This window comes from Nansenia antarctica (genome assembly GCF_963989245.1).
Source record: "Nansenia antarctica genome assembly, chromosome: 5".
NCBI lineage: Eukaryota > Metazoa > Chordata > Actinopteri > Argentiniformes > Microstomatidae > Nansenia > Nansenia antarctica.
The window spans coordinates 57,444,448-57,471,780 of NC_137690.1; the positions used below are offsets into that span (position 1 = coordinate 57,444,448).

At 46.3% G+C, this 27,333-nt stretch overlaps 1 protein-coding gene across 1 annotated transcript in view; it reads right to left on the minus strand.

Annotated features, from left to right (window-relative positions):
- Positions 1 to 27,333, minus strand: part of LOC308157517 (receptor-type tyrosine-protein phosphatase U-like) — a gene marked incomplete at both ends in the record, with an annotated part of 138,676 nt that overhangs the window by 81,718 nt on the left and 29,625 nt on the right. Inside the window, 1 exon segment of the mRNA XM_080531078.1 lies at positions 24,977 to 25,105. Within this exon segment, the coding sequence (XP_080387204.1) occupies positions 24,977 to 25,105 (129 nt within the window).

Genomic DNA, 27,333 nt, shown 5'->3' on the forward strand with positions numbered 1-27,333 from the left:
GTCCTGTAAGTGGATGAGCCATTACAATGGGCAACATGAGCACATGTACTCAGGTAAAGTAAACTTGCAGGGCCAGCATAGGAAGAGGAGGAGGAGGAGGAGGAGTAGGAGGAGGAAGGGGGCGATCGATAAAACAGAGCCCCGAGGAAGACGAGACAGTGAGGGGAAACACTCTAGCACAGCTCCGAAAAAAAAAAGAAGACAAACAAAGCCTTCTTCCCAGAATCCATCTCTCCCAGAGATAAGCCCAGGGGGGCTGTGTGGAACGTGTCAAGGAACTTTGAGGGTGATGGCCCAAAGTCAGATCTGCATCAGTGGTGCAACACTGCAGAGCTGCAGCATCTGGATGGATGGATGGAGGTGGGAGGAGAGGGGAGGGGAGGAGGGACGGGAGGAGAGGATGGATGGGAGGAGGGAGGAAGGAAACAAGAGAATGGAGGGAGGAGGGGGCGTGGGAGGGGAGCATGGAGGGAGGATATCCCAGGTATAGCGTCTGCCAGGCTGGCACAGGGCCCAGTCCTTTCCGACCTCCTGTACCATCCCCCCCCCCCCCCCCCCCACCTCCATCTCCACATAGAATCAGTGTGATAAGCCCCTATCAGTTACAACCCTGCTGGTTGCCAGAGGCGGAAATGGGGAGCTAGAGTGCATCTGGAGAAGAGAGAGGTGGCCATCTGGCCCAGATCACCTTTAGGCAGGAAACAAAGCCTCTACCCACTGCTCCTCCTTTACGCCAGTGATAACCGCCTCTGACGCAACCCATCTTTTGAAGGCTGTGGGGGGCAAGGTTTCTGAACTTGGGAGTCATTAAACTTGACATTTGATCAAAGTATCTGTCCACACATGCTGCATTACAATATGTGACAACAGCTGGTGAAACCGGGAACAAGTCAGTAACTGACAGACCAGACCGTTCTGACTTTTATACTGAAAAGTTTTCATAAATGTCAACGTTGTTCAAAATCAATAATAATAATAATAATAATAATAATAATAATAATAATAATAATAATACATTAGACTTATATAGTGCTTTTCTAGACACTCAAAGACGCTTTACAAATTGAAAAGATTGAGTAGTAATAATAAAAAGACACAAGAAATAAATAGAGAAAGAAAGTATAGGGGTCTAATTAAGGTAGTGCTGGGGACACATGGGAAGGGGAGGGGGAGAGGGTTAACTGAAGGCAAGCTTGAAGAGGTGGGTTTTGAGAGCCTGTTTAAATGTTGGGGTTTAATGACACACTCGCTAGTCAAGCCAAAATATTGCAATGCAATGGATCTGGTGAGTTAACCTAGTTAGTGTAGAGTAGTGGGGATTACTCACTGAATCCATTGCATTGCAATGTTTTGGCTTGACTCGCGTGTGAGTCATTGATTTTCAACAATGTTGAAATGTATTTACATTTTTCAGAATAAAAGTCTGAACATTTGGATTGGTTGCCGACTTGTTCCCGGTTTCACCAGCTGTTGTCACATATCACTCTAAATAATGTCATGCAAAAATAAGCTGAAATACATATTGAGATTGTGTTGATTTGGGCAGTAGGGGGCAGACTAATACTTGCCTTGAGTGTTCTCTGAGGGTGCCAGCACAACAATGGGGCAGTGTGCCTCTAATCCTACACACTGTGCCACAACACATGGCACGCCATTGGATAAAAAAAAAAACACGGTGCTTTAAAATGTAAATGTGCCACTGACTGAATGGGCTACCAGCATCTGATCTAAACAAATCAAAATCCTCTGTGGGTGCAGCTACCCACGGCCCAAAGAGCCACACACAAGGCTGTGCGCTTTTCAAACCACCTCCACTTGGCCACCTGATTGGCCACCTCTGCCACAAAAACAGCCAATGGGCTGGAGCGCGGTTCAAAAAAGGCAAACAAAACATGCATTAATTCAGGCTCGTTTGCCTTTCCGAGGCGCATGCTTTACCGTTACTCATTGGGAAATCAATGCGCTGCGAGACACAATTGAAAAACGTTTGTAATCCTCCGGGATCTTAATTCATATCCTGTGTGGCTGCAGTTTTAATGACGAGGTTCAAGCAAATAAAGTCTTGGGAATTAAATCAATAGTTCAATCAGCATGATGTGCATATCACACATAAACAAAATCAAACGCTGTGCTCATGTCCGTCAGACATTCATGAGCATTACGCCTAATCTCCAGATTCTCTGACCAGAGTGAGTGTCCAACTGTAATCGGAGTGGGCAGCACAGCTGACCCCAACGCCCACGGCTGCACTGCGCGTTAATTAGAAGTAAAGTTGAAGCTTCATTAAAAATGCTTAAAGCTAGAGGGAACTTTTTTTGTCATAGAAATATGATAATTATGAGCTTTATTAAGGATTGTAGTCAGTACAGCAATGCAATCCTAAACATAATGGGAGCACGTTTCTACATGATCACATACTGTATACAGTACCCACAAATAGATTTCTTACATTGTTATGTAAATCTTGTGTATGAAAAACTGGGTAAAGATCAGTTTCTATAAAGTATGTTGGGGAGGAAGCAGAGCATTGATTCAGGATGACTGGAGCTGAACAACAAGGGATAGGTCTGTGTGGTGTGAGCTGTCTACTTTGGCTAATTTCTCTTCTTTGCCCTTTCTTGTTTACTCGTTGCCTCTGGTTCCCTGGGCTGTGGACTAGAGATGAACCAAGGACCAGCGGCCCCCTGGTGTACTCCACAAATGCCATGCAGACAATAATGGGAGTGACAGTGGCTGCGGCAGCTGACTGGGCTGCAAGGTGGGGAAGGTGGGAGGGGCTTGGGGAGAGGTGACAGCTGTTGCTGTCCTATGGAGGACAGGGGGTGTGTGTGGGGGGGGGGGGGCGGGTAGAGGGACAATGAGTTGAACAGACTAGGAGCAGGGTGGCTGGTGACACATGCCTCCCCCCCACCAAATACACTCCTTACACACCAGCCCATTGACAAGCCAGCCGGTGAACGAGGCACATTCTGGAACTGGGGGAAGAAATACATGACAGAGAGTTATTTAAGCTGTTTGGAGACAACTGTTGTTTGAAAGAGAGAGGGAGGGCATTCCACAAAGCAACTTTCCTCCAACCTCTGTGTGTGTGCGCGTGTGTGTGTGTGTATGTGTGAGCGTTTGTGTGTGTGTGTGTGTGTGTGTGTGTGTGTGTGTGTGTGTGTGTGTGTGTGTGTGTGCTTGCGTGCGCATGCGTATGTGTATGTGTGAGCGTTTGTGTGTGTGTGTGTGTGTGTGTCTGTGTGTTATTACTGTATGTATCTAGACACTGACACCCAGTCCTTCACAGTGCCTAGTGTTTGTCGATTTTTATTTCATGCCTCAAATCACTGTACCTCTGTACCTCGCTACCTACTTCCAGTTCTAATCCTCTGTCAGCTCCACACAAATCCTCATCTACTCTACTGGGGAGGGGGGGCACTGTGACCCAGGAGAAGTTTGGAGTCGCAGCCGTGAGAGTGTGATAGTGCCATTTGGGCCCCGTGGGGGGCAGGATGTTAATGCGAGGTGCCTGGGCTGTGCAAATAGGGTGACAGGAGGAATGTCAGCGGTGCAGTCACTCTGGAGCAGGGTGTCAGCGGGGGAGATAAATAATGTAATGCTATGTAATAGCAGTCGTATGATTCAACCCTTTGACGCTCCTGGGGATTACGCCGTTCTAATGGAACACAAATTTGGGCCTGTCATCCGCTAGCTCGAGCGTCAGTGTCTCACCAGGCGCGGTGAGCAGCGAGAGGGGCGGGGAGACAGGTAAGGGAGGGAGAAAGGGAGAGAGGGAGAAAGGGAGAGAGGGAGAGAGAGGGAGAGAGAGGGAAGAAAACTGAGTGAGTAGGCGGAAGATGTGGGAGGAAGAGGATGGAGAGGTGAGACGACAGGCGACGGTGTGAGAGTAAGCGACAAAAGGAAACGACGTGGGGAGATAAATGACAGCGTGCTAGAGAAGAGAGGGACATGATAGAGATCCATTTTTACATTTTAGAGAAAAGTAGAGAGAGAAAGAGAGAGAGAGAGAGAAGCGAGAGAGAGGGAAGGGAAAGAGAGGGAAGGGAGGGAGAGAGAGGGAAGGGAGAGAGAGAGAGAGCGGGAAGGGAGAAAGGGAGAAAGAGAGAGAAGGGAGAGAGAGAGAAGGGGGAGAGAGAGGGAAAGGAGAGAGAGAGAGTGGGAAGGGAGAAAGAGAGAGAGAGAGAGAGAGAGAGAGAGAGAGAGGGGAGGGGAGAGCAGGGTTTAATCAAGGCTTCGAGATGCTCCTGGGTGCAGCAAACTCTTAGCAACGGGGCTGGAAAAGCGCTCCTATGTCTGCAGAGAGGTGATCAATCAGAAGGGTGATGCTGCAACGTCGGGGCCGCCACGCAGCTGCTCTACCCCGCTGCAGCTCCAACGCCGCAGCTCACACGCCCGCCCGCGACAGTGATGAATTAGAAAAAAGCGCACAGACTGTTTAGGAGTCTCCTACGCCCCTCATCTGCATAATAAACTGCCGCATGCTCTCATCTCACTCTGTTCTCACTTCTCCTTTTATGTCCTCCGCTCACCTTCTCTCCTCTCTCATCTGCGCGGTCCTCCTGTCATGTTCTCCCAACGCCTTGTCTGCTCACAGAAGACTTACTTATTCCACAGAGCTGATAGAAGATCACTCTCGGCACACACACACACACTCACACACACACACACACACACACACACACACACACACACACAAGGGCTTCTATCCCTTCCCGCACTTCTCTCTTGTCATCTCTCTTCACTTCGACTTCCCTTTCTGTCTTACCTACTCCTCCTAAAGCTCTTAACACAAACTTGCTGACTTTCACCCAGCAAAACCAAGTGATTTGGAGCAGCGTTTTTGGAGCAGCTAAAAGTTCATTTAAAGCAGAAACAGAACATACCTTTCATTATGGTCAGGATGTGACGCCACGTCATGCTAATGAGATCCTTTTGACAGAACGAATTGCAGCATGAACTACCCTGATATCCAAGAACTGTAACGGTTGGACTTGATACACGATAAGTACGACAAACGTATGTGCACGCACGCATACACTGTTTCTAACCACACCTTGTGGATGGCCCTCTAAAAATACTCTTCTGTTGTTCACGGGCTGCTCAGTGCTTTAAGTTCTTAGAAGACAAGTCCTGATTTGAAGAGAAGTGTCCACTAGCCGTCGCAGTATCTAAGTGCCCTACTCTCAGGGTCTTGAGTGGAGGGTTGAGTCCCACTGAGCTGAGCTGTCTGTCACACTGAACACCAGAGAGCTGACAGAAGATCGCTCTCCACTCACACATACGCACACACACACACACAAACATACGCACACACTCACGCACACACACACATGCACAGGGACTTCCTTTCTCACTTATTCTCTGTCCTTCTTATACCTCTTTTGAGCTCCTATTGTCTCTGTGGAATACATGTATCTTAGGGACCAGAGTTGACTCCAGAAGGGGGCCTAGCATACATGGCACTGTAATGTACAGTACAGTATGTGAGTGAGACAACAGTCAAAATTAAGTCTACAACCAATATTTCAGGTGGATTATTTGTTGTTTTCTGTCATTATGTAGTAAAATCCAGGTATTATCGGTTTTATTTTTCTAACTTTGAAATTATGTCCTCTCTCGCCCAGAGCTCATATGTATTTTTTATTTGGGGCTTGCTCACAAAGAACATACAGAATAATGATGAGTACACCATGGGAGTGCTGTACATGGCTTGTGAGTGCTGTACATGGCCTATTCTACATTTATCACTACCATGGAAGCACTGAGAGCTGACAAAACCCAGGTCTTACACAGAGATGAAAAGACAGATACACACACACAGTGGTGTAGTCTACGTGATACGCAGGACTACGCCGTATACCCACTAGGAAAGGCCAAGGATTTGCTTATACCCACTAGAAAATGCGCGAGGATACGTAACGGCGTTTTGTGACAGAACTTTCACACTTTTATTCATAAAATTCACCCCGTCTGTGTTACGAAGCACTTACTTCGAACTTTCTGACATGTTTGTTATCGCATAACCAGTCGTTCAGAATGCTAGTCTCAGTATTTCCCCTACAGAGCCTTGGGGTGGGCGGGCCGCGAATTTGCGAAACCTAGGATGGTAGGGGGAGGCAGGGCAATACCGCTACCTGATTGGTTGGCGAAGCACTCCCTCATTGCCCCCTCATTGGCTGGCGAGTCTCTCGTGCCCTGCCTCCCCTTACCATCCTAGGTTTCGCAAATTCGCGGGCGGGCCAGACCTCCACACACAGCTTCGTGCCGCTGGAGAATGGTTTTGTTTTGGTTTTGTTTTAGCGTGAGAGAGTTTTTGCAGGGTGAAAGCTCTGTAGAAGAAAATAAGCAAGTTGAAACGTTAGCAAATATAATTACTGTGTTCTGACAGAGAAAGTTGGTTCAAATTAGTCGTTATTATTGTGATTAGAAAGTGTCTGATTATAGTTTCATGGTGTGAATAATAGTGTCAAAGAACTAGCAAGCTAGCTAGCTCAGAGGTGGTTAGATGAGCTAGTCTGCTGCACACTTGCCAGCTAAAGAGCTAACTGGATGCACTTTATTATTTTACTTAAAGTAGATATACAATCTTTCTTATTCTGCTAGAATTGGGCTTTATGGTAATACCATAATGGTATATTTACAGTACATGGACAGTGGATTGAAGCATTGGAACAAACCCTCACTCATTGGAAATGTCTGTTTTTTGTAGTTGGACATATGATTTTCTTACTGGTGAGAGAGTAAGTAAAGACAGCATCTGACTGCATTGCCCACAGCAACCCAATATTCAATTAGAATGATGTTATGATTTGATATGAATTCAATGTATACCTCTTATTAAATTATAAATACTCTGGTTGTTATATTTGCCTTTTGGTTGACAGCAAAAGAGGGAGAGAGGAGGATAGAGAGGGAGAGAAGGAGAGAGAGCAGGATGGTGTCGGCACACCAGAGAGAGAGAGCGCAAGAACCAGGTGAGAAAGTGGACAGGTAGTCAAGACCACATAAGTAGCCTTGAGAACCGATGGTTCTCGAGCCTAATGGCCCATAAGGAAGGAGCCTATCTCCTGTTTCTGTAGCGTGAGGCAGCTTGATGTACAAGTACAGTCCATGCCACCCCCCCCAAGGCAGCAAACACCGGTGTAGATGCATACTGTATGCATAAGTGAGTGTGGTGGTGCTTATGGGGTGTCGCTACGGGACAGGTGTCGCTCTGACTGGGAGGGCAAAATCACAGTATACCCACTAGAAAAAACTAGACTACACCACTGCACACACACACACAGACGCAGACGCAGACGCAGACGCAGACGCAGACGCAGACGCAGACGCAGACGCAGACGCAGACGCAGACGCAGACGCAGACACAGACACAGACACAGACACAGACACAGACACACACACACACACACACACACAGTTATAAAACCACATACTCACTCACACATAAGTTCAATGTGTATCCGTATCAATCACACAGGTCTGTGTGAAGTAATGGACTCATCTTGGGAGATTATCAGGACAGTTATAGTTATTACTGTCAATAGCCCCTTGAACGTAAAGAGAATCCACTGAAGATCGACTTTCTCTTAGCAGCACATATCTAACATGCTTCAACTGTAGCTGTATGGAACGCACATGCCGACAAGGCACAATAAGCCCTTTGTTTTCATCAATTTTTGAGCAGCAAGATGTGAAAAGCGCTGTGAAGTCCCAGCTGTGGAGATGCACCTGCAGGCACTGAGATCACTGATATCACAAACACTGTTGAGAGACAAGAGAATCCCACCCAAACAATCGGCTGCACCCCTAGATTTACCTCGGAGGGGGAGAGCAAGAGGAAAAACAAGATACTCATACAGGAGCTTAGATTACCCACATCCATACATAGATACAGTACATATTTATCTGGGGCCTCTTCCAATAAAGGTTATATTTAGCGCCATGTTCAAAGTATGTCCAATAATGCAGCTTTCTCTCAAGTGCTGTACACTCAAAGGCAAAGTACCGCTAAAAGCTGCAATTTGATACACTGCACAGAGAGAAACTTTACTGACTTTTAATTAGTTTATCTCTTTTATTCTCTCTATATTGCACTTTGGAAGAGAAAGAACAAGTTAGGGACAGACAGGGAAAGATGTGCACTTTCCTCCATCTCTACGAAGTCCTGTGGGTTCTGCTTTGAAGTGCTCGGGTCTACTTTCCCAGGGTGAGGAGGGTTAAGGGCCGTGGAAAACAGGATTACACAACCCCCGCTCCTCCAATTAATTATCCGCCTCTTTGGGAAATAAATCCTGCTTATCTCAGGCTCCGATCGTAGTGTAAGACAGCACCCACTCCAGCGGTCGGGGTTTCAAACCCATCTACTTGAAATCTCTGTAACCAAGCTGGAGAAACTCCCTCCTCTCCAATCAGGGAGATCGTTCCATGGCCAATTGAATTGTAGACATGGTCAATGGGCGCCAGTACATTCAAGCTAGCTATCACTGCAGAGTGCGATTGCGGGCTTAATTGGTTTTGTGAACTCTGTCACAAGTTCAGAGATTTGTAGACTATCCTTCAACACGGCTGATGTGGTGTGACAGTCTAATCAGGGGTTTGCCACATGAGATTTAGGTTGTTCTCTGTAAAACAATAGATAAAGCCCAGAGCTGGGCTTCCAAGACTGGTCTAATCATTATTTTTCCTTGTTCCCTGTGGAACTACTGATGGCGCCAGAGAGCATTGTAATGCCAGCCAAAGACACTTCTCAGGGTCACGATCAGTGCTCCACATTGTTTCACTCGACCCTCATGTAGAAAAACAAAATGGCAACGTTATAAGCCCCTGGCTTTGGCCCAGATAGTGCACCAGTGTAGGCGGCCAATCAAAGTTATGCATTCTCCTCTGTGGGAGTTGCAGCCCACGGTCAAGATACGAGCCTGGCGTGGAACATCCCGGAGTCGGGATTAACCCCCGCGAGTATGTGTTCTCTCTCTGAGGCGAGTGTGTGTTCCCTCTCTGAGGCGAGAGTGTGTTTCTGCGAGGGCAGCTCCAGGTCTCCTCTGCGAGGGCAGCTCCAGGTTTCCTCTGCCAGTTCATCTCAGCGTCCAGCTGAGCCAAGCCCCCTCCGCTATCTGACCCTGGGAGACTGAGAAGTTCATCTCCCAGAAACACTGGGCGAGGTCAGCAGCTCAGTGTGGAGCAGCCAGGCACTGATCACTGTTTGTGGTAGAGGCATAAAAGTAGTCTCTGTGACTGAAAATGTTTAACCATGAAAAAGCGAGAAACAGAAGAGACAATTATTGAGACAGGGCGGTGACAAAACCTAAACGGTATTAATAAATGTTCTTCATTTAAAAAACAAGACTTGAATCTCCGGCTTTAAAAAGCATTACAAATTCATTCTAATTAACAGATTTAGAAAAAAAAGTGGGAGGAATAGAAAATAAATCCTCATCTCTTAGTGAAATATATACTCAGTGCCAAGTTCATCATTGGAAGTAAACACTTGGCATAAAACACTTTTTTTAGTTTTATTCCAGACAACAGGCTCCAACATGTCCTTGAGCAGATATGAGTGTTATATGGTAAAAAGCATTTCCTTTGACATCATCATCCTCCATCCCCACCCCTTATCTGCAGCATTTGTCAGGTCGTTTTACAAGCAGAGCTTTAAAGATGTTTAGCTGCACCATTTTCTCACTCCAGCAAATATCCTATTTTGACGTGGATGAGAATGAAAGAAGAGAGAGAAGAAAGGCGGAGGGAGAGAGAGAGAGAGAGAGAGAGAGAGAGAGAGAGAGAGAGAAAGAGAGAAGGAGAGAGAGAGAGAAAGAGAGAAAATCCAAGCTTCTTTTGACAGCCGTTTGTCAGTGGGAGGCAGAGAAGAAGAAGCCAATTACCCGTGGGGGGAACCCAACAGTGGGGAGTGGTGAACTGGGGCTGCCTGCTCTGAGACCGATAACCCTTCCTGTGTCATCCCTGCGTGTCAGCCCCCATTCACAAACAGCCGTACCATACGTCTGCACTTTATCTGCTCCTGGGGGAAATGAGAGCCACCACGCAGGCAACAACAACAAACAGCAGGCCACAGGAGCCAAAGGAGCCAGGGAGCCAGTGGAGCAAGCAACAGCAGGGAAAAAGAGGACTATCATTATATTATAAGTACATTCTGATGCCATGATTTTTAGCAGAGTTTGTTCTGAATCAATGGATATGAAGGGTAAGGGTTTTTACAATATACTGTAAGGTAGTGAAAAACTACAAAGACCAGGAGGTTAATCAGAGTCGGTTTGGTAATAATGTCTCTCTTCACTTCGACATCGAGCAATTAGGTTATATGTATAATTCCTGTTTGAAATGTAGCTTTTTCCAAAGAAATGTTAGAGGATATTAAGGACTTTGATCAGATTAACCTAAATTACAACTTCACAGTTCTCTACTGCAAAAGAGAAGTACTATGAAACTGCCACTTAGATTTCGCTAGACTCTCTCGACTTGCTGGAATCGTCGAAAAGTTTCTGCTCAATATGTGTGGACAACAACCTATCCTTTTCATCAGTAAATAATCATTTAATTTGCATCATATTCAATTCTATGGAGACAATTATCGTTTAGAAGCAGGGAGCTATTTTCAAGCATTGATACAGAGGATGATAAAGGGTTCTGGTACTGCTAATTACCAGATGGGGCATACAGAGAGGCCGGAACTGCTCTGCTCTGCTCAACTGAGAAGTCTTTATTGACTTGGCATTTAGAAAAGCAATTATATTACTCTGCGTAATCTCCAATCGTAGTGTAGTTGTAAAGAAAAATAAATAAATAAGAAATAAAGTAAGAAAGCCACTGTGTGCCCTACATCTTTTCATCACAAATTGAACTGCCACAGTAAACGCTTTGATTGCATAACCTGTCTGTCAACCTCTTTATGAAACTGTCTTGGTAATTCAATAACTCAAGTTGATAAAGATGCCTTGCAGAACTTCTGTTGCTAATTATTTAGCGTTAGTTTATCCCCATTTGACCAATGTGACTGTATGATTCATGATATAATATGAATACATGTCTTATCTTATTAGACCAGACAGTCATCCGTTTAATACCAACAAACTTTTGGGTGTGGGGAGGTGTGTCCCTGTCTCTCCAATCAGGCCATTTCTTGGCAATATCCTTGTCTATTTAGGGGAACCTCTTCTGGCTTGTATCTCAAAGTATCCCAATATGTCATGGCTTAATTTAAGACCATGTAATGTCACTGTAATTTATTTTTTAGTTGCATATTTAAGCGTTATGGAACGAGAAGCCGTGGTATATCGTGGATATCGGCACAGCTAGCGGGGTGGTTAGGCACGACGCGAAGCGGAGTGCCGTTACACCCCCTAGTGGTGTAACGGCACTCTGCATTAAACAGATGACTGACAGACTTTTCATTAATGTATTTTAATGGAACTTTTATTTATATAAGATTTATATACTATATAATATTGTAGAGACAATGGACCGGATCTATCTGTTGTATAAACTGTAATAAGATAGGCCAGTTGCTTGGTTATTCTGCATCAGCTGGAGATGAAACCACTCGATGTAAATTAATAATTAGGAGAAATATTAGTTCAACCTCTTAAATAGGCTATTACAGTGAGCAGGATCAACACAACTAACTGTACTGAGCATCTCTCCAGGCAGCGACTGAGGTTTGGCCTGGACCTACATGGGACTAGGGCCAGGAGGAAGAGGGTTAGCAGGCTCCAGACAACATGAGGATTAGGACTAAAGACCCAGATCATATGCTGTAGAGATAATTTAAGGATTAGCACTGTATGTATACAGATTAGGTCTGAGGAGAGAGGAGGGATATTCTCCTCAGATGACCAATGAGCTCAGAATGCTTCGTCAGACTTATTCGATCTGTCATGGAAATACTGCTTATTGTGCATTATTCAAATGGCCATCAGTCTTGTGAGGCTCACCCTCCTTCCACAAGGCTCTGAGCTTCCATTATTACATCTCTTATCAGTCTATTATATGCAAATGACTGCCTAGCTCTGGTACCTATATATCAATTATTGTGACAGTTAGGCTAGATGTTCACAAAGGGGGTTATGGAAATGTCTCCTGAAATAGCCTGCACCTGGGAGTAGTGTGTGGAGGAGGAGGAGTGGGATGAGGAAGAGGAGGAGGAAGAGGAGGAGGAGGAGGAAGAGGTATATAAAATGGAATCGTTTGTGTTTATTACACAATTTGAATATGAAACAGTCCTTACACAAACTGCTCAACTCCTAATTACCATGTTGTTACCTCATAACTATATAACAACATCGCAGTGCAATGTTGTTTCTCCAGTAATGACAGTGTTACTACAGTATGCTACTTCATATGTAAGCCAATAGGGAGAACTTCATTTAAAACTGTGACTGAGAAGAGAATTCTCATTCTCAACCTCCGTCACTGCAGCTCAGAATACCGTAGTGTGTGGGCTAGCTCTGGAAGGCAGAGGCCCCAAAGAGATCCCATCTCAATTGACAGCCAATAACTTCCCAGGCAATCCCAGATACTCTTACCATAAACCATGCACTGGCCTCCCCATAGATAATAACACTGGCCGATCCCCATAGATAATAACACTGCCTCGATACCATACCAAAACAAATCAGAAACTACAGTCCCACAAGACAAGAAAGTAGAAAGTGAGGAGGGAAATTACAGACCAACTCCCACAGGTCAAATGAGTGTATGTGTGTGTGTGTGTGTGTGTGTGTGTGTGTGTGTGTGTGTGTGTGTGTGTGCATGTGCGTGTGCGTTCGTGTGTGTGTGCGTGCGTGTGTGTGCGTGTGTGTGTGTGTGCGTGTGCATGTGCGTGTGCGTTCGTGTGTGTGTGTGTGTGCGTGTGTGTGCGTGTGTGTGTGTAGATGTGTGTCAGAGAGTGAGAGACAGAGAGAGAGAGATAAGGTGCAGAATGTGATTGCAAAAGTCAGTCTGAGCCCTGTTGAAAATGAGAATCAGTGGGAGTAAAATGGAGTAGTAACTTGGGAGTCAAGGGACCTGTTTATGCTCTTGAGTTCCAGACAACACACTGTGGGGGGAAGACCAGGTATTAAAAGCTCAAGTAAATGTTGAAGGGCATGAGCAAAGCTAATAACTAATGCAAATCCTTTCTAAATGCCTTTTATAAACTGGAGGGAGCTTAGAGAGGGTGCCTTGATTAACTCTCTCATTTTGCATACAGTATGACTCAGGAGTCACGTCAGCAGGTTGCTGGCTAAACTACAGATGAGACCATTTGAAGTGCGCTCTCATGTCCAATTCTCTGAGCCCAATGTGTTCCTATGACAATATTCCTAAAAATGCCTCTCGCTGCTTCCTGGTCAACTATCTATCACGAAAGGGTGAAAACAGAAACCTCGGACGTCCATTTTAATGTGTTGCCCTAGCAGGGTGAGAGTGGGAGCCCTCTATGTTATTAATATGGCCTGCCACTGAGAGACTATAGTGTCCTCCTATAATGACACAATCAGACTCACAATGGGCTCGTTTTAGAAACCTATCATTAAAGTAATGGTAATTCCGGGGAGATGGTCACATTATCATACCAACAGAGAGAACCCCACTGCCAGATATGAATGTCAGGATATAAGGGACCTCTCTGTAGGAATCTAAGACTACTATGCACAATGCTGGGGATTGATCATGGCAAGGTCGGCTCGATGAAAGAGAGCCTCTGTGGACGCTGCTGGTCATCCCGCCATCACAGAAACGAATCAAAGCTCACAAGAGGTCTATTTCCTTAGAGTTCCTTTTTCTGTCACGTTTCCATACAATCCTGTGATAACTGAGGCCTATTACACACTCTCCCATCTGCAAACTGGATATTGAATAGACTGATTGGACTGGATAAGCCACAATTCTCCAGACACAATTCGAGAATCAGAGTCAGTGTTGCTAATCACACCACTGCACAAAGAGCCAATCAACGTGTGTAGCATCTTCTCCGATGAAAGGCGCCAGCCACGCGAATGAGTCTGCTTGCCTGATAAAAAGCCACAACAGCTTGTTTCTCCCCCTGGGCTAGGAATATAGGCATGGTGAATGTCCCATTTCCAATGAGGAGCGGAGGGGGGAGGGCAGGGAAGGGGGAGAGGGGAGAGTTTTGGTGAACTAGATCTGTCTACTTATAATCTCCTATATCCCCCATGAACACTGAAACGTTCATTGTTTGCTCTCAACGTTTATCCTTCAATATGCTTGAGGAGGATAAGAACAGAACATCCTTCTAAGTTCCACTTGACAAGTCTTCGTGATGGTTTTACAGGAAGAAGGACAAGCTGCATCAGTCGGCCCTTACCATATCACTCCTGAATCTTCAGATGTGATTGGACACGTCTAGTCCTCCTGCAAACATCCCCCATGTCTCTCTCTCTCTCGTTTTATCTGTTGGACTTTCTCTCCGGTTCATGCTCTGGTCCTTGTATTTAATTTAGACTTACTCAACCAGTCGAGATATACACGGACACAAGTTACATGTCCTCGCTTCTTGACTTCCACAAGAGACTGATAAGGACAAGGATACTCTGTCATCTGTTAAATGTCCTCTCTCCTCGAGCCTCTCATCCATATCAAACTGACCAGTAAAACTATCACTACCTTGGAAAAAAAGAGCAGCAGCCTAAGAGGTAGGATGCAATTAACACATTTAATCAGATTATTAGTGCTGAATTAGGACTAATTAGAATTTGTTTTAATTATTTGTTCATTTGTATGGGAAAAGAGGAACACCTCCGAGCAATTCCCTCTTTTCTACTGCTCCTCAATTAAAACAGAGGCCAATCAATGGACTGACTGCAGTGCCACATGTGCTTGATAAACAGTACAATAACACTATGCACTTTATGTAGTTCACAGTAAGTGCATGAGGTGATGATGGTGATCATGATGATCCTGATGATAATGATGTCTATTTGAGTGTTAATACATGTTTGTTTAATGTTGTGATTTGGTGTGCAAGACAAATTCTCCTTGGGGCAATAAAGGTTTCATTCACCTCCACATTAAAGAAGCCATTGCCCCTGGACTACCAATGCAAATGACAGCAAGAAGTCATGTAGGAATGGGCAGGAATCACACTCAGCTAATGTGCAATTTAAATGCAAAGAGCCATTTCGCCACCGCTAGTTAGCTTTTCACTCTGGAGCACTGACCATCAAAGCCAACACAGTGCAGGGGACGTCCTGCTACCGAACCACTGCTCAGGATTGTTGAAGGAGGCGGTGGGGGGCACAGGCCCATTTGAAGTCTTAAGATGCACACACACTGGGCCACGCAAAGCTACCAAACGAACAGTAGTCATTCATTGTTGATGGAAGATGGCAACTTGACGACACCACCCTCAGCAACATCTTCTGGCTAGCATGCAGCCCATAACGATTGGGACGGAACACATCTTGTCTAAGGGCCTGTTCAAGCTACCCAAGACAACCATGCCAGAGTCTCAAGACAAAATCACTACTGTAGATAGTGTGTGTACGCAGCTTTATTCTGCAAATTAGTGTCATGTTTGATTACTTGCAACTTATGGTCTAGCAGTGCTGATGTGACATTTGCAAGACATTTCACAAGAGGAGAGGAGCCTCTGTGTTGTATGCTGTAACTACTGAAGCTAAAACACACCACCATCATTTGTCACCAAGCATGACACACGATGACGGAGAGGTTTTCTAGAAAGCCGTATTACTGTACAACTGAAGCAAATAGGGCCTAAATCACAGTCTATGTAGAAATACGAGGGATGCGCCGAAAATGACCGGAAATTTCCAAAAATGCACATTCGGTGTTCGGACGAATGTGTGAAAAGACTGAATGTTTACCAAATACTGCCTACTGCCAAGTCATATAATTACAGCAAACATGTCAGTAGTTTGGCATCTGTTCTCTGAACAACGAGAGTCATATTTCGACATTAAGACTTCCATTTTCGTTTTCGCGACTTCAAAATAAAAGTGTGAGCTAAGCGATTACTGGAAACTGAAGCCAGCAGACGATTTAATGTTCAGACTTTTATTTAGAACAATTTTAATAAATTTCTGCGTTGTTGAAAATCAATGACACACTCACTAGTCAACTAACACAGCTTGTTTTGTGAGCCTGCTAACAATGTAAAGTAGTGTTATAGTTAACTAGGTAGCAGTGGGTATTACTCACCGAAACCATTGCATTGCAATATTTTGGCTTGACTAGCGAGCGTGTGATTTTCAACAACATTGAAATGTATTTTAATTTTTCAAAATAAAAGTCTGAACATTTTGATTGGTGACTTGTTCCCCCTTTCACCAGCCAGTCACAGTTTGTACATCTTTCATGAAATTAGGAAATATTACATAACATAAAGTATATACAATTTCAAACACTGTTTACAGTCAGGGACGGTGCCGGTTCTGTGGAAAACATCATGTCTCGTGCCAGTACCCAAAACTGGGCGCCCGGCCGAGCTCAACGACTACAGACCTGTTGCCCTCACTTCACATACTATGAAGACACTGGAGCGGCTGTTTCTGAGACATCTGAGACCACAGACTGAACATGCACGCGATCCCCTGCAGTTCGGGTACCAGGAAAGAGTTGGTGTGGATGACGCTGTCCTCTACCTCCTTCATCGTGCTTACTCCTACCTGGATGAGCCGGGAAGTCAGGTGAGGATAATGTTTTTCGACTTCTCTTAGTGCCTTTAACAGTAACAGTGTTCCCAGCTATATTTCGCTTTCGTTTTCATGCAATGAATTTAATACACCCAGACGAGGTGATACACTTAGCAGCAAGGACGTGCATTCATTCAAGGACGTGCACAGGTACGGACTCTTTTTTTTATTTTTTTTATTGAACATTAAAAATGAACAAGCAGAAACACACTCACTTTTGCCACCACAGTTGAAAACATTGCGCTAAAGTGCCCTCTTGAGTGGCGAAATCATGGGAAAACAAGGAGGCAACTGATATTCAGTATAGCAGCACGACCTCAAGTTGGGCAGCGAGGGCCAGGCTCCTCTCCTTCTCCAGGTCGGAGTTGTAAGAGACGAGGCTCCTCTTCTCCTGCTCCATAACGTGGACTTTTCTTTTGAGGTCTCTCTCTCTCTGTCTGCTTTCCTCCACCTCCCTGCCAAGCACCAGAGCCTTCTTAGCTGCCGCCAGCTTGTCCTCCAAGGCCTCTCTCTGCAGGTCGCTCTCTCTCACTCTGCCTTCTTTCACCTCCTCCCTGCAAAGGACCAGAGCCTCCTCCGCTGCCTCCTTGTCCTCCAGGGCCTCTCTCTGCAGGGCCTTGATGTGGTCCTCTGCCTCCCTGGTGGCTTCGACGGACTCCAGGAGGGTCGCCCTGACCCCGGCCAGGCTCCCCTCAGTCTCTCGCTGGGCAGCGAGGGCCTGGTTCCTCTCCTTCTCCAGGTCGGAGTTGTCACAGACAAGACTCCTCTTCTCCTCCTCCATAACGTGGACTATTCTTTTGAGGTCTCTCTCTCTCTGTCTGCTTTCCTCCACATCCCTGCCAAGCACCAGAGCCTTCTCAGCTGCCGCCAGCTTGTCCTCCAGGGCCTCTCTCTGCAGGGCCTTGATCTGGTCCTCTGCCTCCCTGGTGGCTTCGACGGACTCCAGGAGGGTCGCCCTGACCCCGGCCAGGCTCCCCTCAGTCTCTCGCTGGGCAGCGAGGGCCTGGTTCCTCTCCTTCTCCAGGTCGGAGTTGTCACAGACAAGACTCCTCTTCTCCTCCTCCATAACGTGGACTATTCTTTTGAGGTCTCTCTCTCTCTGTCTGCTTTCCTCCACCTCCCTGTCAAGCACCTGAGCCTTCTCAGCTGCCGCCAGCTTGTCCTCCAGGGCCTCTTTCTGCAGGGCCTTGATGCGGTCCTCTGCCTCCCTGGTGGCGTTGGCGGTCTCCAGGAGGGTCGCCTTGACAACGGCCAGGCTCCACTCAGTCTCTCGCTGGGCAGCGAGGGCCTGGTTCCTCTCCTTCTCCAGGTCGGAGTTGTCACAGACAAGACTCTTCTTCTCCTCCTCCATAACGTGGACTTTTCTTTTGATGGCTCTCTCTATCTGTCTGCTTTCCTCCACCTCCCAGCCAAGCACCAGAGCCTTCTCAGCTGCCGCCATCTTGTCCTCCAGGGCCTCTCTCTGCAGGGCCTTGATCTGGTCCTCTGCCTGCCTGGTGGCTTCGACGGACTCCAGGAGGGTCGCCCTGACCCCGGCCAGGCTCCACTCAGTCTCTCGCTGGGCAGCGAGGGCCTGGTTCCTCTCCTTCTCCAGGTCGGAGTTGTCACAGACAAGACTCTTCTTCTCCTCCTCCATAACGTGGACTTTTCTTTTGATGGCTCTCTCTATCTGTCTGCTTTCCTCCACCTCCCAGCCAAGCACCAGAGCCTTCTCAGCTGCCCACAGCTTGTCCGCCAGGGCCTCTCTCTGCAGGTCGCTCTCTCTCACTCTGCCTTCTTTCACCTCCTCCCTGCAAAGGACCAGAGCCTCCTCCGCTGCCTCCTTGTCCTCCAGGGCCTCTCTCTGCAGGGCCTTGATGTGGTCCTCTGCCTCCCTGGTGGCGTTGGCGGTCTCCAGGAGGGTCGCCCTGACCCCGGCCCTGACCCAGGCAGCGAGTCCCCTGTCAAGCACCTGAGCCTTCTCAGCTGCCGCCAGCTTGTCCTCCAGGGCCTCTCTCTGCAGGGCCTTGATGTGGTCCTCTGCCTCCCTGGTGGCTTCGACGGACTCCAGGAGGGTCGCCCTGACCCCGGCCAGGCTCCCCTCAGTCTCTCGCTGGGCAGCGAGGGCCTGGCTCCTCTCCTTCTCCAGGTCGGAGTTGTCACAGACAAGACTCCTCTTCTCCTGCTCCATAACCTGGACTATGCTTTTGAGGTCGCTCTCTCTCTGTCTGCTTTCCTCCACCTCCCTGTCAAGCACCTGAGCCTTCTCAGCTGCCGCCAGCTTGTCCTCCAGGGCCTCTTTCTGCAGGTCGCTCTCCTTCTTCTTCTGCCTTCTTCTTCTTCTTCTGCCTTCTTTCACCTCCTCCCTGCAAAGGACCAGAGCCTCCTCCGCTGCCTCCTTGTCCTCCAGGGCCTCTCTCTGCAGGGCCTTGATGTGGTCCTCTGCCTCCCTGGTGGCGTTGGCGGTCTCCAGGAGGGTCGCCCTGACCCCGGCCAGGCTCCCCTCACTCTCTCGCTGGGCAGCGAGGGCCTGGCTCATCAGGGCATTGATGTGGTCCTCTGCCTTCCTGGTCTCCGACCTGTAGAAGGTCTCCCTCTGTGCCCAGGCCCTCGCTGCCTGGCGCCTCTCATTCTCCAGGTCAGAGATGTTGTGGAGGAGGCTGCCCCTCTCTTGCTCCATATCGTCGACTTTTTGGAGGAGGCCATTCTCTCTCCGTCGGCCCTCCTCCAGCTCCTCCAGAGCGCTGCTGGCCTTCTCGGCCTCCAGCTCCTCCCTCGCTCTCTCCAACTCCGCCTTTGCCAGAGCACTGCTGGCCTTCTCGGCCTCCAGCTCAGAGACCTTGGCCTCCAACAGGGCCCTCCACTTCTCCTCCTCCTCCGCGTGCACACGCTCACACTTCGGGTCCGTACGAGACTTCTTCTTCTCGGGGGCTGCTCTCTTGGCCTGGGGGGCTGCTCTCTGGACCTGGGGGGCTGCTCTCTGGACCTGGAGGGCTGTTCTCTGGACCTGGGGGGCTGCTCTCTGGGGTGCCTGTATCTGCGGAATGCTTACTTGCAGCACATTGGCATATGAAGTAGTAATAGTAGTAGTAATAGTAATAGTTCTATCCACCTTCAGCTTAGCAGCCTCCTCCCACCGCCTAGTAGCCTGCTGAAGGCGCGCTTTCTTTTCATGCTTCCTTCTTGTCGTTCTTGAGCTATTGTTATACATGGCTACAATATGAAAAACAAGGAAGAGAATGTGAAATGACGTATTTTAGATGTATATATTATTATAATATAATTACTTGTCCCCTAGTAATTTCTCAAAACCAACAAACTAAACTGTCAACTTCTATGCTGTCTTGCCGCAAGGCCTTCTGGGACCTGCAGTTCTACCTATTCTTAGTCAATACAACAGAAATGTACTTTGATATGATTGATTAACATGTAACATATTAATACACACACACACACACACACACACACACACACACACCTCTGAGTTGGTCCTCCGGGCTGGCTGCTCTGTGGGCCTGTGGGGCCGCTCCCTGGGCGATGTAGTCATCGTGCAATTCAGTTTCAAGCTGCCGAGCAGACTCGATATTGAAGTCATCTCCCATGGTTCTTCTTCTCATTTTGCATTTCTATAACTTTCTACAAACAACTGAACAAGGAAGAGAATGTGAAAAGACGAATTTTATATGTATATATTATTATTATTCTAGAATGACTTGTCCCCTATGAGTTCATGGATGACTGTCTGTGAGGCTGTTTGAACTTCAAAAGTGACTGACGTTGATATTGCGTGACATTGTGATTGAAGCAACGTGCCAAAAAGCCATTCTGCTTTTCGTATTTCTACCTTCAAAAAATATGTCTAGGACGTCGGGTTGTAAAGCAAAAGCTTCTTTAGATAAGAATCTCTGTTGGCATACACTTTTGATCACTTTCAAACAATAAACGAGTTAGACTTTGACACTCAGCGCGCGCGCACACACACACCCGCGCAGCCACATCCAGACCCCCGCCCCACACACACACACACACACACACACCCGCGCAGCCACATCCAGCGCTTACCTGATAGCGTCTTGATCCTTGTGATACTGACATCAAACTGGCTCGATTGTCTTTTATAAACCCACATTTGATTGTGACGTTTTTATGTCATCTCGACTGTTGTGATTATGACGTCATCCGTCTGAGTTTTGTCTGCAGCCCAGCCTGGTCTCAGGAGCTCCATTTTTTTTACCCCCCCAAAATAATTTTAAAACAATTCAGTGGCGGCTGGCGGTGATACTGAGTGGGGGGGCTAATAAATCCATTAGGTCTAGGGCCTGTACCCATCAATAGTTCACACTGCAGCAACAGCAGCATCACATCCGAGATACAGTGCCAACTAAGTTACAGTAATAATGCTCTTTAGAGAAGTAGGCTACCTACAAAAACCTTCTGATGCCAAAAGCGCTCTCTCTTTGTTTCTCTCTCTCACACACACACACACACACACACACACACACACACACACACACACACACACACACACACACACACACACACACACACACACACACGCCTGTGGGGCCGCTCCCTGGGCGATGTAGTCATCGTGCAATTCAGTTTCAAGCTGCCGAGCAGACTCGATATTTAAGTCATCTCCCTGGTTCTTCTTCTTATTTGGCATTTCTATAACTTTCTACAAACAACTGAACAAGGAAGAGAATGTGAAAAGACGTATTTTATATGTATATATTATTATTATTCTAGAATGACTTGTCCCCTATGAGTTCATGGATAACTGTGAGGCTGTTTGAACTTCAAAAGTGACTGACGTTGATATTGCGTGACATTGTGATTGAAGCAACGTGCCAAAAAGCCATTCTCCTTTTCGTATTTCTACCTTCAAAAAATATGTCTAGGACGTCGGGTTGTAAAGCAAAAGCTTCTTTAGATAAGAATCTCTGTTGGCATACACTTTTGATCACTTTCAAACAATAAACGAGTTAGACTTTGACACTCAGCGCGCGCGCACACACACACCCGCGCAGCCACATCCAGACCCCCGCCCACACACACACACACACACACACACACACACACACACACACACACACACACACACACACACACACACACACACACACACACACACACACACACACACACACACACACACACACACACACACACACACACACACACACACACCCGCGCAGCCACATCCAGCGCTTACCTGATAGCGTCTTGATCCTTGTGATACTGACATCAAACTGGCTCGATTGTCTTTTATAAACCCACATTTGATTGTGACGTTTTTATGTCATCTCGACTGTTGTGATTATGACGTCATCCGTCTGAGTTTTGTCTGCAGCCCAGCCTGGTCTCAGGAGCTCCATTTTTTTTACCCCCCCAAAATAATTTTAAAACAATTCAGTGGCGGCTGGCGGTGATACTGAGTGGGGGGGGTAATAAATCCATTAGGTCTAGGGCCTGTACCCATCAATTGTTCACACTGCAGCAACAGCAGCATCACATCCGAGATACAGTGCCAACTAAGTTACAGTAATAATGCTCTTTAGAGAAGTAGGCTACCTACAAAAACCTTCTGATGCCAAAAGCGCTCTCTCTTTGTTTCTCTCTCTCTCTCTCACACACACACACACACACACACACACACACACACACACACACACACACACACACACACACACACACACACACACACACACATACATACTTTTCTCAATACACATTATCCCATGCCATTTTTAACAAAAACACAATGCAAGAATGATGAAATGATTGGCTACATGAAAGAAGAGACGCTCTATCATAGCCTAAGCCAACAATATCAGAAAAGGTCCACCTAAAAGGAAAACAGAATATTCAGGCACCAGATGACCAATCAAAATATAATGTAATATAATGCAATATAAGGCTCTCAGGCATTCTGTACTTTCAAATATGTATTCTCCTTGAGCAGTCAACATCAACTATCAGCTATTTCGCTAGCAAAAACGAAAGCTAACTTATTTGCGAAACAGCGCCCCCACCACCACGTCGGCGCAGTGCCGCAATTGCAGTTTTGTCGGAGGCGGCCGCCTCATAATTCTCTATGCAGGAAAAACCCTGCATATGCACTACCAAACGTGGTCCAATTGTAATATCTGCCAACAACTAAATTGTTGCTTGGGCATACCTTATTTGAAGAGAAGCTCACATCGCCTTTCTAGGACGCAAACCGGTTAATCACCACATGTCTTGTTTGATTATGATTTTATACATATATGCATCATAATGCATGACAGCACTGGCAGTGTCTACACATCAACATCCATTACAGACATAATGCAATAAAGCCATGGGCACACACACACACACACGCACACACACACACACACGCACATAAAACATTTTACATTTTACATCAATAAGCATAAAAGCATGAATAGAAAGCTTCATGTATTTAATTAGAGATAGTAGAGAAAGACATGTATACATGTACAGAGACCATGTCTGTTACACTCTATTATCACTGCAGCCATTTCTGGGCCTATATGTGATGGCAGCCAAAGTCGGCAACCACAATTGTTCGGACATTTATTCTGAAAAATGATACACTCGCTACTCAAGCTAAAATATTGCAATGCAATGGATTCAGTGAGTAATCCTTACTACTACCTGGTTAGTGTAGAGTAGTGGGAATTACTCACTGAATCCATTGCATTGCAACATTTTAATTTACATCTTTCAGAATAAAGGTCTGAACACAAGGTCGGTTTCAGACCGGTTTCACCAGCTGCCATCACATATTAGAGAGTGGACCAGAGAGTGACGAGGTGTTTACAGTGATGACCATACTACAAAGCTGGAACCACAGCATGGTGTCTATTCACCACAGCATTGCATGCCATTGGTATTCTGGTAGTCTATGGTGCCAATCAATACTATTGATTATGGTGGTGCCCTATAAACTAAGCTGTTGTCTCAATTGGAGTCTCTTTAGCAGCTCTGAAGAAATGTAGAACCCTTGAAAAGTTACTGGTTGGACATGCATTTACAGTTAATGTTTCACATCCCATTGTTATGTTTCTAGATTACTTTCTACAACAGTCATGTGAAAAAATGTGGGCACCCCATGAAATATTTAGTCTTTTTAAGAAATATATATATATCAATATTTGATCTTCTTTCAAACAATATAGGTAACTGAACCAAAAACAATGACATTTTCACTTTATCATTTATTTAACCAAAAATTAACAACTATGCCAATTTTTCCAGGAAAAAGTGCATTGAGATTGCCTTCAATGATGACAAGTTCTGTTTTGCCTGTGCATACACCTGCCAGCACTTGAAGCTCAAAACGAGAGTGAATACCAACAGAAGAATATTGCACGTTTAGCTGTGTTGCTCATTCCACGAATGCATGATCCTTACAAGTTGTACCTCGTTGTAAAGGTGACTAACTTTATCTAACTACTAACTTTTTTGTTTATATGCAGTTCTCTATGAAGTGATGTGTGTTTGTTACTGCCTTACAATAAGTCAACCAAACAGGTACTTGAAGAGACTTCAAAGAGATGTACATTTGGTCTTCATTTCTCATCCAAAAGGGGCTTTGAAGAACAAAGACTTTAAAGAACCTCCACTTCAAGCTTGAGTTTGCCTTGTCTGCCAACCTCCTCCAAAAGGAAGATAAAAGCACGTTTTGTACTGCTGGCCCCTGTGGAACACCAGGAAGTGTAATCAGCAGTGACCCATGCCCACGCCCATGCCCACACTCCACCAATCCCAGGGAGTTAGTTAACATACCCAACCTGCCTCCGGCGAGGTGTGCCCAAAACAGCGGAACAAGCATTTGACAACAGCAGATGAATTATGCAGTCCGGACGTTTGCAAGGCCCTTTTCCATTGCAGTCATTTCCATGAAGTTTCCACAGTTCATCCGCGCTAGCATATATCACATAATTACATGTGCTGCCTGCACTTTGACAGTTTCTCAGAGGCAAGTGTCTCACACACCGTCGCGCAACTGTTGCTAAATGTTTTAAATAAAGACATATGCAGCGTGCCTATGCAGAACGGGGTCCCCTGTGGAGGCATGACTAACACATATAGATAGAAAAACAGCAAGATATCACATGCAGAGAGACCAACTGCCAGTACCGAAATAATTGGACCAGGGACTGTTGTAATGAAAGTTTGCTGTGTTTTCCCTCTGTTTCGAGGAAACACACTCACCTGGAATTACATGAAACAGTCCAATAAGAAAGAGATAAGGATGTATGAGGACTTTTTGGGGACTGTTTTTGTTGACCAAATACTGGAATGACACTCACCACGTAGAAGATCAGGAGTGGTGTGTGGCAAGTTGTAGGTCCTGATTAGCTGCCAGTCAAAGTCATCCTCTTGTCCCTGTTTGTACTCACACAGGCTGGGGTCTGCGTCCTCCTCAAAGGTACAGCCAGCTGCAGAGAGAGAAGAAAAAGAGATGAAAACTAGTGGTTAGTAGCAACGGGATTACCAAGACGTATCTTTACTTTGTTCTTTGGAAGAACATAAGAAAATTGCTCCCACAGACCGGGAATAAATAATAGCTTCTATCAAAGGAACAACACAGGAAGTGGCACAGACGGGTACTCAGGACTGAAAAAGTGACATCATCATAGCCTGCTGTAAATGCCTTAATACATCAAAACCTGTACATCAAAACCTTCTAAATTACATGTAATAGTGGGAGTCTGGCTGCAGACATGTTCTGTCTGAGTGTGATCCTGACCATTACCCCAGAATCTACGATCATTTGGCTCAATTATACCTGTGGTGAGGAAATAACAGGCCAGCCATAGGTCACTCAGCTAGCCTGAAATGACAGGCAGCGGTGCCATGGTGCTGAGGTGGCACCACGGGGGGGGGGGGGGGGTATGCTCAGTGGGGCTCTTAGTCTGTCAAGGTAACCCATACCGCCTGGGTTGGAATGGACTATAACACACAGGCCTCTCAGCTCCCGTCACACAACACACAGGCTTTTAAGGCCAGCTGCACAACAACAACTGATACTATGAAAAACGTCAATGTCTATTTCCACGTGTGAATTACAAAACAAAACAACCCAGAAAATACACCACCTTGTTCCTAGCCAATTCATTAGACAATATTAGTCTTCTTATTTGAGGCCTTTTAGCTCATCTGCTCTGCAAATCAGTAGGCTATAGCTACATTGTCCGAAATGTGTCCGTCATGTACCATGTACTCGATTTTCCCCATTATTGACTCTCAGGCGTACAGTATGTGGTACCGCTGTAATAACTGTAGTAACATTGTTAGCAGCAGCTGGTGAAACCGGGAACAAGTCGCCAACCGACGGACAGTTCAGACTTTTATTCTGAAAAATGTAAATACATTTTTGAAAATAAATGACACACTCGCTAGTCAAGTCAAAACATTGGGGATTATTCATCGAATCCATTGGCGACTTGTTCCCAGTTTCACCAGCTGTCACATACAGTCCACCTCCACACACACACAGCCCAGACCTGTCACGGATCCACAGGACAGGCCATTCCTCACTCTGGTCATGACGAGTCTGACAGAACAAAGCGGCCTCCACTCTAACTCAAACGACCCTGAGGTGCGGTTGTACCAGGACCCTCTCCACTAAGTGATCACATTATTAAGGCTTGGCAAAAGGCCTTGCTTGTGTTAAAGAGCCACTCTTGACTCCATGCCAGGCCCTGCTTCAAAGCATTCGTCCGCAATACACCCATCGCCACCCTTGGTGTTTGGTTCGGAACTCCATCTGTTTTCTTTATTAATGCACACCAACTTTTTCAGTTAGCAACATCTTGCAGGCAGGGGTTCGCTTTGCAATAAACAAGCAGACCCACTCTCTCTTCAGGAGATGCGTCAGCAAATTCGGGACTGCCACTTTTGCCCGTTCCTGCTGACGAACAAATATCACCAAACCCCCAACCACTCTTCTCCCTGTCCCTGCCCTCATCCCCCTCCCATCCTGCCCTCATCCCCCTCCCATCCTGCCCTCATCCCCCTCCCATCCTGCCCTCATCCCCCTCCGCATCCTGCGGGGACCTGTGTGTTTCCGGGTGTGTAAGCAGATCAGGGTTTTTAATTGCCTCATGTCCGAGGGATGATTGTTGTGCTATGCCATGCCCAGGCAGGCGGGTGGAGAGGAGAGGAGTAGGGGAACAGACCCCATGGCTTAGGAAGTATTTCCTGCATGGAGAGCGCCTTTGTTTCAGGAAGAAATGTCACCATCAGACACGTCTCACTGATTTCCCTCATTAGTACTCATCCTTCCCATGCTCCTTTGCTCCGAGAACACGCATTCTTCTCCGTACCCAAATGAGCTTATCTGCTGGCAGGAGGGCAAGACCATATAATTAGAAATCCATGTGCATTTTTGTGTATCTAGTGTGTGTGTGTGCGTGTGTATGTGCGTGCGCGTGTGTGTGTGTGTGCGTGTGTGTGTGTGTGTGCGTGTGTGTGTGTGTGTGTGTGTGTGTGTGTGTGTGTGATTGCATGTCAGAAAAGAATAAAATGAAATATAAATGAATGATTTGTATTTATCACTGTCTTGAATAATGAGGGCTTGTTGAAGTGTCCAGAGAGACAAGAGCTGTTCACCATGTAGCAGTGTTTGGTCTGGTAACTGCTAATTGATAGTACATGTGGATCC